The following is a 15,460-nucleotide window of genomic DNA, read 5'->3' as shown; positions in this document are numbered from 1 at the left end:
TTCTCTATTTTGCTCCAACTGACAAAACACACTCTAACAGCTCATGCATGTTTCTGCAAACTGCACAAACACCTCTCGCTGGTATGAAATGACTCATTTTATTCTTCTTATTATTCATATTGTTATTATTACTCAGGTTTATGTGTGACTTCATTGATCTGCTTAAAGCGCAGCTGCTTCCCTTGGCATCTATGCCACTTCCTGTTGAACATTTTGGCTCCGGCCAATTTCAAGAAAATTGGAGAAACTCTTCAATCACAGCACACTGTGTAAGAATTCTAACACTAATCATTATCCACTTACAGGAAATCAAGTTTTCCTTCTCCACTTAAAGGCACCATCGCACGCTACTAATTCTGCCCATTCCAACTCTAGTCATGTTTTACATGTGAGAGCAGTTTTAACCAAGCTGCTGATTTGTGGGGCAAATGTATATGAAAAAGCAAAAACTGTGAACACACACAGCTGCATCTATTTTAAAAAAGGCCTCTAACCAAATACCCTCATTTGAATAAAGGGATCTAGGGAAATATGTTGTGTATATTAAGAACAATAGAACGAGTCTGACCCCCTCCCAACTACAGGAAAAAGAAAAAGAGAGAAAAAAGTGAAAAAAATGTACTCAACTTCTATCTATAAGATGTACTTTCCAAAATCTTTACAACCTTTTTTTTTTTTTACATTTAACAACAATGTAGGGAATTTGTTTTATGAAGCTTTCAGAAGATTTACCTACTACCTACACACCAGTCTGTAAACACTCATATTTCTGTGTGTAATGATGCATGTGAAAATGATGTGGACTTTATTGTTCCCAGCTGTCTGCTACACCTTCTCTGTAAACTTTTTGACTGGCTGTAACAGCACTCTGTTTGGCAGGCTGTCTGCGGGGCATCTACAGCAGCTAATGTAATCAGCAATGCAATCTGGCTTGAGTGGGCTGCAGGCTGGTACAGCAGTTCTACAGAAATACACCTACACGCAAACACACATGCACACACTAACGCTAACCAGAGATCACATGCAAATTTGAACTCACCGAGTCCACATCAGGAATTTGATCGTATGTGCCTCAGAAGGCCGAGAGTCAAATGAAATGCAGCTAGAGGTGATAATCGTGGTTTCCTGTTCCCGATGTAGACACATGCACACTCGTGAGCTCTTAAACGCATGTAAGCTTAAAATTAGCAGGCGTTTTCACACACAGTGCATATAGTATATGTGAAAATGTGCGAAACAATCCACCTTTTATTATCTTGAGATACGCTGGCAGTGCAGATTTCAACAAAAATGAAAGAAATACTGGACTAAAATGCTTCTGAAGGAGCTGCGGCCAAAAATGCCAGCAGGATATTATTATCATTTCTTGAATTTGGCAACCAGATGAGACTGAATGTGCAAAAGCGAGGAGGAGAGCGAGAAGCATAAGAAGCAGAGCGATCTTGAATGAATAAACCTAATCTTGGTTATTCATGGGTATAGTTGTACTTTATGTTTTATGTCACACTTTTTTTTTGCATCCAAATGAATAATTACAGTCCTAAAATCCCAACGCTTAACCCAGCATGTAAGTGTATTACTACTACAAACTGCAATAATTCTACTAATAGTGCCAAAGGTCAGAGCCAGGTATTTGCATTATCTTGCATGAAATTAGTCCACATCCATCATAATCATTGATTTATATACCAATAAATGACCATCCGCTCCTTTTTCTATTTTTAGCCAAGGAAAGCAAAACAAAAAAATGAGTACAGTTGTGCTTAGATAACACTTAGATAAGCACAGAAAAGATATAACCATCCAATTAATTTTGTTCCTCACTCAAAACATATTCCCTAACATTTGCACCATTTCCCTGCCAACGCTGACCCTGTTTCTTCTAGTGTTAATTTGATAAGTGAATGTCAGTGAAGTTCAGCAGGGACTTGTAATGCACTGACCCCTTTTAGCCAGTTAATTCAGTGATTATGTGTGGCTGCTGTCAACTCCCTGCCATCTCTATTGTTCTAGCTAATGTGCTAATGCATCATTTCAGCCAGGGGATTTACAGCATGCCTTGAAATACAACACAAAATGGGTTCCTACATGACACACACACTGCTGGGTTCTTCTTTTTTCATTATAAACTGCACAGTTGGGCAACTGTTCACTGTCTACAGTCCACTATTTTTATAACCTTTTACATAAAGAGCTGAAAATCAATATTAACCATTCCTTTGCTGTCTTATATTTTGCACAGAATTGTATAAAAACCTATTTTTTGCTCCCCTTTATTCTTCTACATTTAGCATCATTATTATTAAGCTGGTACAAACTGTCCCTGTTGATAACAGAGTTTTGTTCAGTAATGCACAATTAGGACCACACATCCCAGAACAGCTGCATACTGAACACTGAAGAATCTGCACAAATGGCAGCATCTAACACCATCTAACAGTGTTCATTTTGTGCCACATTTAGTTGTGAATGTAACAGCAAATACATTTGACAGATTACGTATGAAATTATCTCAGCTTAGCTACAGCAGCTGGTCAGACATTATTTGCTCTGAAAGGATTATTTTATGCTGTCTGCAAATACAACAATTGAAAACTGAAATGATTTGTTATTTATAAACGAAAACACTTCATCTTGTTGCATGCTGTTTATATTTGGAAATTGGCTAGCCCAGTCATGCAAAAGACAAATAAACACATAAATTATATAGAAACTGGAGATTATCTTGTGATAGGATCACTCTAAAAAGCAAAGAGAGAGAAAAATTGGACAGGAGGCCTAAAGTCGGAAGGGGCTTCAACCCTTTTGACCCCTTATTTCAGCTTTCTTTACTCAGTACTCATAAGTAAGACTCAAACCCAGCATTCATTTTGATCACTACTGCACACCTGGATACAAAGTTTAATAACTCTGTCTTTTATGGTTGTGAATTATCTGTAGTCAGACAGTTATGTATCTGTCTGGTTGGATATACTGTGTTATTATATACTCTGTCAAACACAGACACAGAGAGAAACGCAGATAGACTGACACAAAATGACACCAGCTGGTGGAAAAAGTAGGAAATAGATTTCGCAGGAGGTCAAAAACCTTTTTTCTTTTTTTTAACAATCCTGTGCTCAAGATGTGTCATCCTGAGTAGGGATGGCAATCCTTGGAATTGTTACTCTGCTTGCATATTAATCCTGCTTATGATTCCACTTACACTTGCACTGCAATCAGCTGATTTCAGTTCGTGTGTTAGTGAAGAAAAATAGAGCCGCAGTCTAAAGCATGAATATTATCAGTGCTTTTATTTTCATAGCAAACACGGACGAGAGTGCAATGCTAAAGTGTAAACTGCCTTCAAGGCAGAAACAGCTGCATTATGCTGCTAACAAAACTATGACTCTTTGCACAGAAAGCTTGCTAACGCTACGCTAACCAGACAGTATGCTAATGCTAAGCTATCCAAGAGCCCAGAGTTATGTGAAAGCTAAGTGAATGCCGACCCCAGCCCAGCAGTCAGACCCTGAACTTCAACAGAAATCGGGCTACAACCTCCATTTCTACCTGTTCGTGTTTCTGCTGTAGAATCACTGAACCGATCGCGTTTAAGTCTCTTTGTGCTGGTTTTTAATTTTGCTGTTTTTTGGCTTTGTGTTCATACCTAAATACTAAGAGAAAGATCATATGTGTGTTCTCATTACGGTAGGGATTTTTTTTTTTTTTTTTTGCGTAACAACCCCAACACTGATCACAACAAAGAGGGAAATACCTCCAACATGCACAAACAATTGACCACACAGCATGCAATTAATTTGCATAACTCTAATGTCTTTGATATGCTGCTTAGAGTTGGTGTTGACTCTCAATAAGGAATTGATAAGTGACATTCATAATGGATTTGCTATATTTTAGTAAGTTTCCATCCTTAACCCTGAGACATTTTTATGTGTAGAGACAACTTACTGCATGATGTTGAGAGACATGAATCTTTATCCTAAACCGGTGTGACACTAAAAATGACAAAATCTTGAGCTGCTCCTCATTTGTCATGCCTCAGTCTTTTCTCCTGTCTGAATGACTTCTTGGCAGGCACCCTTCCACTGAGACCATTTATGATGAGCCTTCTGTCAACAATAAATGGATCAACTTAAGAGCCAGATGCATCTCTCAGGTCCTGTCATGTCTTCTGGACTTTTTCTTATTTCTTAAAAACATGATTTTCAGATACTCAGAGTCTTTATGTCTGACACATCTTCTTTTTAAATGTTTTTTTCATTCAGTTTTATTTAGATAAATCATAAAAAGTTGCCACGAGCCACTTTATACTGTAAGGTAAATATCTTACAATAATTCACCGAAAACTACAACAATCAAACGACCCGCTTTGAGCAAGCACTTGGCGATAGCTGGAGGGAAAAACTCCCTTTTAACAGGAAGAAATCTCCAGCAGAACCAGGCTCAGGGAGGGGCGGTGATCTGCCGCTGAACGGTGAAGGGTGATGGCAGTAAGACGGGACAAACAGCACACAGACAAAGACTTTTAACCTTCACTTGTCCAGTTTCCTCAGTTTTTTTTAAAGACACACTCCATAACATGCCAGGATATGGCAAGTTTTCAGCTAATAGCTCTTTGGGAATCACCTTGTTGGTGCAGTAATACTGTTTCAAGCCTCTCAAACTGTGTTGTCTTTGGCATTTTTCATAGATTCAACAAAATAAATGAAAACAAATTATGTTCTATGCTGACAGGCTGCTAGAGTCAAGACTTTTGCACAATACTGTATATTTCTCACATAGCCTTGCTATTTTTTTGCCTGCTAACATAATCATAACAAATGGCTGCAAGAAACAATTTCCCCTTCAGAAGGTTTATGGAACATGTCATCAATATTTAATATATTGCACTAAGGAAATGTTATCAACAATATATCACATCTGTTAATAAGCTTAACAGATGTTTCTTTAAAACCAGATGCATCACCAATAACAGCCAGTGACATGCTCATGTAAAGCAGCCTTCAAATGAATAATAGTGAGACATATAATTATAGTGCCATGACCCTGTTCACAAGGAGAACACTCAGATCCTGTCTGTGTGTAATTCTGACTGGACATAAATTAATAAAATCAAGCCTTGAATTTGCTTTGCAGAGACAATTCAGTTACATAGAAAATCCAGCAAACGCAGAGCGAGTCGTGACTGTTTAAATAAAGTATCAACACAAGGCCTACGCAGCAGACCACACACACCACTGCAGGACTACATATTTGGTTTGGGATTGCCTTCCAAATGTGTCGAAACTGTGAATCGTTTCTTACAGCAGAATGTTAAACAGGAGAAACTTTATCGATTTATGACCCAGAAGCGAGCAGGCTTTTGGCATACTGATAGGCGATAGTCTCAAGGCCAGTTATGTAGCTAGAAGTTCGACACAGTGCGTCAGATGCAGGCCGAGTTGAGGCAGAATTAATGAGGATGGTTCAATTCAGGTAATGGCAGCGGGGATAGACAGTGAATGTGTGTGTGTGAAAGTGGGCAATCAGAGATTATTGACAATAAGGGTAAAGTGTTGAGATTGATCCACGCTTGCAATTGAACCAGAGCAATAGCGTCTGCAACCATCTATACCCTCATCCCATTTGATGTGGAGTGACACATTAGTATAAATCTGTCGGTTCAGGTACATCCCCTCTGCATTATAAGCTCATTTCATTAAGAGTCTATGAAGGGTTATGAGGCCTACCTGTGACCTGCAGTTTATCTCCGCTGACCTCACACTTGAGAAAAACACGCCCCCTCCTTTCAGTGTAATCAGTTCCACACAGGCTGGGCACATTCATAACACACTGATTATGGACATTCATATCGCAGGCTGGTGGGACAGAGGAAATATAAGATATCAGAGAAAAGCACGTTTATACATTATGCATTTGATTCAAATCAATCAAAGGTGACTGAAAAAAGAATGAGCGCTTTCTCAGAATTGACTGACATGAAAAAAGTATATATTTTTTTTAAGATAAAGATGCAAAAGACATTTTTTGACTTATCTGTACATTTTGCTGTCCATCTTTTATAATATATATATATATATATATATATATATATATATATATATATATATATATTAGGGGTGCAACGATATTCGTATCGATATTGAACCGTTCGATACAGTGCTTTCGGTTCGGTACGCATATGTATCGAACAATACAACATTTGTAATTTATTTTATCAACTTTCCTTCTGACGATGCTGTCTGTGTTGAGCGCTCAGTGAATCTGCGTTCGACTACTCCACCTAGGCTGCACTGTCGAGCGCAGATCCACTGAGCGCTCCACACAGACAGCATCGTCAGAAGGAAGAGCTCAGGGCAAGCTAGCATGACAGAATGTCTGTGAAGGTTCTCAGTCATCCAGGTCATCCAGGTCCAGGTTTTCTTTGCAAGCTCCTTTGACTAGCGTGACAGAAGTTAAGCTCTCCTTGCAACATGGCAAATTGAACCTCCCCCACCCTCATTCAGATCTGGCGTTTGGAATTATTTTGGTTTTCATGTGACGTATGACCCTGAAGGTAAGCGCGTCATGGACTAAAGTAAAACAGTATGTTGGATGTGCCACGCAATGCTCAATTACATGGGTGGGAGCTAGCGTGTTAGCGCAGTTAGCTCATTAACGTGTTGGCCGTCTAGCCCCATGCACGGGGCGATCAGGGGTAGCTCGTTAACGGAGATTTGCCGTGTTGTGGTGTTAAGGTGATTTTAACGAGGTTAACCTGAAAGCACTAGTGGGAACACAACGAATCTGACTGCACATTTACGCCGACATCATCCTAGTGCAAAGACAAAAACAACAAGCATGCTACTAACTTTACCCGAGTCATTTAGACAGCTGTTAGCAGATGATTCTCCTTATGGGGACCTGATATGTTTAATATGCTGCTGAGAATATAGCCCAGAAGAAGCGGATAGTATAGCTTTTATTTTGGAAACAGCCATTTCTCTGTAATAAACTCTCTTTTCCAAAGATGAGTGATTCCTCAATCAGATACAGGGCTCGCAAAATTTTTCCAGTCGGGCTACCAAAATCTCTCTCTTCCCTGCCCGTCGGGCTATTGTAGGAAAAATATATGTCAATGCTTTTGCATTCTTTCGGAAATGTAGCTGGGTAATTATGTCATTGGCATCGGTGAGCCACTGTCAATATGTGACATATTGAAATCGCGTTTGAATTTGCGCTTGTTTTTTGCTTTCACTTTGCAATCGCGTGAACTGTGTATAGAGAGCGACAGCACTGATCTGTGAGTGATGATAATTTGTGCACCAATTCCTCTGACATCGTCTTATTATTCGTTAGCTTACTACGCAAACATGACAAGTGAAATCTCCCGCAGCAAGCTTAAACATGTGAGAGGTTGATCGCGCAGAGAATCGCTGAGCTTATGTGAGTGCGTGTGTAAAAGCAGCAGTATATATATTTTAGTTCTGCTGAGCCAAATAAGACAGGTCGGGGTGAAGAAGTGACAGCCAAAGAAAAGCTTACCACAAAACGGAGAAGTTATGACAAATCAGACTATAAGGCAAAAAGAAAGTGCAGCTTTATGGTTTCATGGACAAAAGAATTTCTGTGGCTGCAATATGACGAGCTAAATAACCAGGGCTGCACATAAGTGGTCCGCAGGTGCGCATTCGCTGTCAAAATAAAAAACACGCACAAGGGTTAGGGTTAAATTTAAAAACTGTACTTTTGAGTTAAAATATATATTTATAATTTTAATAAATGACAAATTAAAAAGGCATGAACATTTTATTTTGTATCGAAAAAATATCGAACCGTGACACCAAAGTATCGAACCGAACCGAACCGTGAATTTTGTGTATCGTTGCACCCCTAATATATATATATATTCCATATTTTACAAGTGTTGTTTTTACACATGCAACCTTAATGTCCCATTGGAGTAGGCTAATATAATAATACCATCTTCACACAATGTTAAATTATTATTTTTTTGAAGAGCAGTTAACAAGGTTATGACCCATATCTATACATGTGTGTCAGTCAGCTGAGCTGTCGTTTCATGGATTGGGAACAGTTGCATCATCACGTCATCAGGTCAGAAGGTGAAAATAAATGAAAACCAGTTGTGATGCTGACACATTCTTCCTTGGGACTGTTGTATTATTTGTACCTCCCTGGAACAACCTTGTGTTAACAGTGCTTAAAACTACCAAAATGTGTAATCACATAGTGGCGTGACTAGAGGTGTGGCTGATCTGCTAAAATATAATTTCCACATCTCTATTTTTGTACACCCTGGAGCAATCATAACTGCCATTCTGAGTATGTAGCAGATAATGCAGGAGCTCATTAAGGCTTTCAGACGTTAATCCACTAATGCAAGATTAAAGGGAAGACTAAGGAAGAAATATTAATAAAGACTCAGAAAAGCTTTGATACGAGGCTTATTATGAAGGTGCAGCAAACACGGCCGCACAGTGAAGAGAGACAATGTGTAATTTTAATGAGTCAAAGTCAGGAGGAGGGGAACAGATCCCCATATGATATTTTTTGACAAGAGTCATTCTGAAAAAATGGCTTTAAACTACAACATAATCAGTGTAGAGTCACACATGTTCATTTTCTCTTAAACTTTTCCCTTAAACTTAATTACTCACAGTCGCACTTCATGCCCTGGTGAATGAGGCCGTAGAGCAGAGAGCCACAGTGATCGCAGAAGGTGGGGCTCCCATAGGTGTGGATCTTGAACTTGTGCTTAGTTCTGGGATCCTGCAAAGACCAAAAGAGTAAGAAAATAAATGGTTGACAACCACTGAGAACATATACTGTTCATTTTACTTAAACACTGGGCACAAAGAGAGTAATTTATCGCAGTACAAGTATTCAAATCCAGAAAGGCCAATTGCAAATTAAATACTGAAACAAGTGTTTGCAGATCCAAAAAGAAATCTATAATTTTAGAGGGAAACCTTTGAATATCTCATTATTTACACTACATATCATCAAAAGAGTCAAAGAATCTGGAGAAATCTCTGTGCCCAAGGGACGAAGTGGAAAATCAGCACTCGGATAGCACTGCGTTAAAAAGGCATTCTACGTCATCAATGAAGGACAAAATGAGTCAACCTAATACCTCAGAGGAATCACTCAGCAGATAATACGCTGCTGATTCTTAACAGACGGCAATCACTGGTTATTCTATGGTTCAACTGAAGGTGACAAGCCGATCAATTTGCAACAACTTTTTAATAATTTGCTATTGTTAAAGATCAGCTCATAAATTCAAGAGTACCAATGTAGGAAATACAGTGCAGCTGACTCAAATAATTATCCATGACTCTTTACTACAATATAATATTTCTCAAAATAAAATCTACTCCATCTACTCCAATAAAAATATTATGAAGTGTCTGAAAATACGCCATACGGAAGTGTCTTAGGATTTGTTGGTCCTTTGCTAACCTATCAAACTGTTTGTGCACATATGTGTAAGCCTTTCATTTCATTATTATTCTATTAAATTTGTTCATTGTTCCAGGCTCTCCACATGATTATTAGATCACTCAATGTATGAAAGAAATTAGGGTTTAATGGGGGGAATGAGAGTGCACAACTGTGTGTAAGTCTGTGTGTAAGTCTGGAAGAGTATGACTCACATCTCTGTAAAAATTGTAGAACTACTTGTTGGATTTATTATTATTTTTCCTACATGGAAGACAAACCTCCATACTTGATTCTGCTAGTATTTTCCATTGTATAAAGCAACATAATCTTAGTTGTAGCATGTGCAAATAAACCTTTTTTTTTTTATCCAACTCTAATATTTTGGTGCAAAAAAAATCTGCCTAATGTTTCTGACATGCCTTAAATATTGTCATCCACAGCTCCCTTAGAGTATGAACACTCTTGTAATGTAAGCATTTTACAGGCTGTAAACTGATCTGGCACAGTGTTGCAATGCACAGAGCTACTCACATAGCACATTCACATTTGCCACGTGATTATATTAACATAAAATTAAAGACATAAAATACATTTAGATAAATTATACTCAAGTGGAAGGCTTACTTTTGATTTTAGGATAGTGGTGAATGAATGAATTCCATCTATCAATTAAAATGACTCAATGTGATTTGCATCTTTAATGCAATTGCAGATACAGTAAGACCCTCAAATGTCACTACTGCATTATATATTATATCATAAAAAATAATGAGCTTGTTAACATGCAATATATATAAATATAAACACTGTATGCATTATGACATGTGGCTAGTATTGTAAGACAGAACTAAAATAACATCCCAGCTATTGTTCTTCATTTGCATTTGTCATTCATGAACACTGGACCGATATTTGCATTTACACATCCCTTCCTACCTTTCAAGTAAATGCAGCATCCATCGTTTTTATCAGAGCCTCATCGACATTCATCCCACTGGTAACCATTGTAAATTTGGGGGAAATTTGGATACTCAAATAAGGGAATGTGGAGAACAAAACTTAACATTTATGCAAGCCAAAACAGGCAAATGTGTTGGTAGATAAAAGTAGATAAAAGTAGAGTTGCTACAGGTAAAATAGGCTGAGGAAAATAATGCTACATTTGCAACACTATAAATAGTGGTCAGGTGGAGTGAGCTGACATTACTTAAGGTATCCTTCCTTCAGTCCAGTTCAACTAAGCAGCAAAATGGTATGTGACAATTACAAGTCCATTTCACTTAACACTCCCTTTCAGCACATAAAATACAGCATCAACCTGGAGTGGGCGCAAACTTCTTAAGTAAATATCTGCAGGTGTTAAGTAAAGCATTTTTTTCTTTATGTGATCTGTTAAACAAGCAAAAGCAGTTTCCTCCCTTTTTCATATATATGTGTACACAGCAGTAAATAGCAAGAGCCCAGTGCAAACATACGCATGATGCATAGGGTAAACATATGGCTGGCATATCATCGCTACTGATATAATGTGTAGGGCATGTGATAAGGCACAGATCACTTTAAATATTACAGCAGCATCCGCATACGGTATACAGGGTAGGCTCCCAGTCACTTGCATACATTCATTAATTTCACACATACAACATGAGGCTTCGGAAGTACTCTCTGCTAGAGAGAAATCTGGAAGACTGCCATTTTTCCAAGAACACACAGTGCATCCTGCTCATTCTCAACTTGTGCTGTCCTGTAAATTCATTTCAGTTAGAAAACCCTTTAAGTGGATTTGGACTAATAACACTATCCAGGCTAGTCTTCATTAAATTTTTTTCCCTGCATCTATTTGAACACTTGCCAATATATATTCCCTGGATGCAGGAAAGCATCTCTTATCCTATGAGAAAAAGTACCAGTCCTGAGAACATCCCTCCGATTTTTTTCGATCGTGAAAAATATAGAGTCAAACGTAGAACGAATGAAAAGAGCTTGAACCCAGAGAAATAAATCATCAGTAAAAGGAGACGCATGACCCGTATCTCAGCGAGAGCTGACAGTATCGCGCAGTGAGGCGCCACAGTGATCAATGTCATTTCAGTCAGTTTGACACTGGCCTCTGGACTAATGCAACAGAGACTCATTCGGGCTCCTCGTGAGATTGCTTTGCCACTTTCTTCCATGTCAGCCTGCTGAGGCTTTACACCATTACTGGTCTAAGAGAAACGCTTCCTTTTCAGATCTTGCAGAAATCAGCTACACTGCTGTAAGTGCTAAATTTGTGAAGACATATGTTATTTATCTAAAAATAAATTATGATTTACAGGAAAATTACATGTTGAAGAGTTCATTTTTCCTTGTTTTGTTTTTTTGTTTAACGAATTAATTTATTTTTTAGATGGACAATCACAGTTTGGGCTTGGATGACTAACTTTGGGGTAACAGCTCACACAAACAGCAAAGTTTACCAACATTTTCATGTGTGAAACACTCAAGTAAGGAGAAATTAACAATCTATATGGGGGTGTGGAATACAACATATTCAGCATTGAGAGTAAATCTGATACAGGAGCTTTGCGACCTCGACACCATATACTTAGTTACCCCCAACACACTGACTACAGGTCAGTAGTTAGTATGTTACCCAAGGACACACAAGGATAACAGAGGGGTTGACAGACATGAGTGGAGAGAGTGAAAGAGGGAGAGAGGGAGACTGCACTTGCAGTACTTACTCACATCCACCCACACACAGCTGATCCTGAAGGATAATCCTCTTGTTTTCCCCTTTTGCTTTATTCCCTCATCTACGGCATGAATGAGTGATGGCAACTAGGACAAACATTCAGCTGCACATCAATTGTGTATTTCACATCAGCTTTTCAAAGGGTGAACCATGGCTTAATGTTTCCAGATAATGGAAAACACTCAGAACAAAAAGACAAATAAATACATGTTTGTCCAAGTTAGCACTTTGTACTAGGGAGCTGGCGGCTTAAAGACTGTTTGATGTCCTATGTAACTGCATCGGGTCTTTGCAGCTCAATTTCTTGAAAAGTTTAGAGCTGCACTGAATGAAAATGGTCTAAGAAATGGTAAACCAGTGTTAGAGATGGCACGTTTGTAAATGTACAGATGTGTTGCTTACACTGATGCTAAAGTAACCTAACACTAGGCTACTAGCATTATGTTCGAGTACCGCTAAAGAGGATTATTATCAATTTTGCAGGTATTTTGTAAAAAGCATGATAGTGCTGGGGTTAGCACTGTTGCTTTACAGTAAGGTTCACCATCTGTCCAAAGCCTTTCTGCGTGGAGCTTGCATCTTCTCCCTATGTCTGTGTGGGTTCTCTTTGGGTGAGTAGAGTTAGGTTAATCGGTAATGCTAAAGTGTCTGAGAGTCTGCGATAGACTGGCAGACTGCCCAATCGCCCAGTGGCAGGTAGGACAGGCTCAGAATGGATGGATGGATTTTGTAATAACACTACCTTATGACAGTAGAGTTACTACAATAATGAGAAGGAAATTAATGTATTAAATTTCACACAGATACAGTACATCCAGCAGTTCAAGTCTGCACAAAATTTCATTTCAAAAGTGAAGATAAGCAAAAGGAAAACACTTCCTTCCCTAGGACAATGCCAAGGAGCAAGGCTAATGGATGAGTGATGCTGGCTGTTATGAATAAATATATATCTCATGTCGAACCACTTGTAGCTAAACACATGAGCCTAAACAAACTGTTATCGGCATCCAGCCTGGTAGGTTTACTCTGTCTGCTGTGCTTGGTTTGCAAAGTTCCATTTAAAGATTCACTAGGGCGAGTCGTAATGGTGCAGAAAATGAAACCTGTAAATGAGTGTACCTGACTACACATTACTGCACACACTAGGCTGTCCATTAACGCATTCTTTCTGAAAGCTGCGGGACAGAAGGGTTTACTCCTGTGGCTTCTATCCCCTATTACAGCCTAATTGGGTCTTAATGGGAAATTCAAGACAGACTGGGTGGCGCTGCTTTGCCAGAACAGCAGGGGAAGCAGAGTGTAACAACGAAAGCAACGACGAACTCAATCACTAGGCTCAGCAGAGGAAGACCGCGATGGCAGCCCACAGCCAGGTGGTGTTACAGCACGTAGTGACTGGATGATGTAGTGTGAAGGATGCCCCTTGGTAACATGAGGGCCAACAGGATTTCCCAGATGTCCTATGCACAGACAGGGCGATTTTACATCAGCAGAAATGCATTAGATGCAAAGCAGAATTCTCTAGAATTATTTCCAGTTTGGTGTGCTTAGCTCCCAAAGCTATTAAAAGACATGTGTGCACAGTTTGTGACAACATGTGTGCACCAGTGGAGCTGTTAAAAAGGGATGGGCACAATCTGATGTTCTCTTAAAAACAACAGCAGAGACACATTAACACTCCGACTGCACTTTATGATTGTGCAGAGCAAAAAATAGGAGAGTTATTTTATCATCAGTTTTATTCTTTCTTAAGAGAAAGTACACGAACATTACTAACGAGCTTAAAACACACACTTTTATCTCATTAGTCTGTGCTTTTAATCAAAAGCCAGCTTTTCCTATGCTATGGATGGAAAATATACCAGAACAATTTACGCCAAGGTATGCTTTCATTTTGTTTTGAATTAGTGTTGTGTTGTTCTTTAATATATCCTTGTATCTTTAAAAACATTTTAGCATTTGCCCTTTAGTAGTGTGTCAGGCAGATTTGCATACGAGGCCATGGATAAAAAAAGACACAGAGCAGAGGGCTGATCAAAAGACCCAAAGCAGCCAACAGACAGTAATGAAAACAGAAGCATGGGGGGTCAGCGCAGTGATGTCGGCTAATTAGCCAGACTCTCCAATCCAGCTTTATTAGCAAGCAGGACGCCAACCAGCTCCTGTTAATGAACAGCTTGGCAGGGTGAAACTGAACAGGGGTTTCCCGGCAGGAGAGGAAGGGGCGGGCAGAAGGGGATAATGTTAAAGACTGGGGTCATCCTAGACTCTCCACCCATGTTATCAACATGGGCGGCTGATGTCAAAGTATTGAGAGCCTAAAATCAAACCCTTGTTCCCTCCCTCAATCATCACAGTATGTAAACAAAACCTTCTTCTACTGTCAGAGCGCAGCGTTAATGTCAAGGCTTCAGGAGAAGTCTAGAATATATGCACAGTGCTGCGCAACAGTCTTGAGTCACCTTTCATTTCTTTATATTTTGCTTCCAAAGAGCCAGACTTTCTTTTTGGGGGTGGCTGTAGCTCAGGTCACCTACTGATCGGAAGGTTGGGGGTTTGATCCCTGGCTCCTGCAGTCTGCATGCCAAGTATCCTTGGGCAAGATACTAATCCCAAGTTCCTCTCCGATGCATCAATCTTGAGTAGGGATGGGTACCGGTATCGAGACCTCACACCAAGCACATCTACTGCGGGTGGGTTGCCTGTTATCGGACCCGGAGTTAGCAACATCCCCCAAAAACCCGAAGAGTAGAGTCCTGGTCCCTAGCCCTGCCAGTGTAGCAGATATGATGACGGATTTTGATGGCGGCAGCAGCCGTTCTTCTCTGTGTGAGTAGCTTAATGTTGTTCGTGTGAAAGCTAACCATGTTATTAAATTAATGCATGTAAAGTGAACTAGCAAACACCGTCGTAGTTACATGCTGCTGTCTTCTTGTTTGATGGCAGATACTCCCTTCACCCTGGCCAAAAAGGCTAAAATGACCAAAGAAAAAAAAAGTGGAAAACAGCTAAACATGAGAGGTTTTTGGACAAAGTTTGTGTTCTCCATTCTTTAAGCACCGGTTCGAGCACCGGTTAAGCACCGGCACCGTTTCAAAAGTACCGGTTTGATACTGGTATCAGATAAAACCTAAACGATATCCATCCCTAATCTTGAGTAGTAGTACTCTTTGCTCAAGATTCTCTTAAGTAACTTCAAAGTTTTTCTTTGGACATTGGCTGCTTTCTTATTCATTTTCATTCTGCTTGCAGCTGAAACAGTAAACACTGAGA

At 39.4% G+C, this 15,460-nt stretch overlaps 1 protein-coding gene across 3 annotated transcripts in view; it reads right to left on the bottom strand.

Annotated features, from left to right (window-relative positions):
* Positions 1-15,460, bottom strand: part of prkcaa (protein kinase C, alpha, a) — a 144,018-nt gene that overhangs the window by 54,580 nt on the left and 73,978 nt on the right. For all 3 annotated transcript variants that reach the window (XM_085277350.1, XM_085277351.1, XM_085277349.1), the window contains 2 exons: positions 8,664-8,775; positions 5,733-5,861 (listed from right to left, as the gene is read on the bottom strand). In XM_085277350.1, the coding sequence (XP_085133476.1) occupies positions 5,733-5,861; positions 8,664-8,775 (241 nt within the window). The remainder of the gene's footprint in view (positions 1-5,732; positions 5,862-8,663; positions 8,776-15,460) is intronic.

This window comes from Mchenga conophoros, linkage group LG6 (assembly GCF_057382185.1).
Source record: "Mchenga conophoros isolate Kocher_MC1m ecotype Shallow Benthic linkage group LG6, M_conophoros_male_GT1.1, whole genome shotgun sequence".
NCBI lineage: Eukaryota > Metazoa > Chordata > Actinopteri > Cichliformes > Cichlidae > Mchenga > Mchenga conophoros.
The sequence above is the reverse complement of the archived record's forward strand: the minus strand, read 5'-3'. Positions and strand labels throughout refer to the sequence as shown.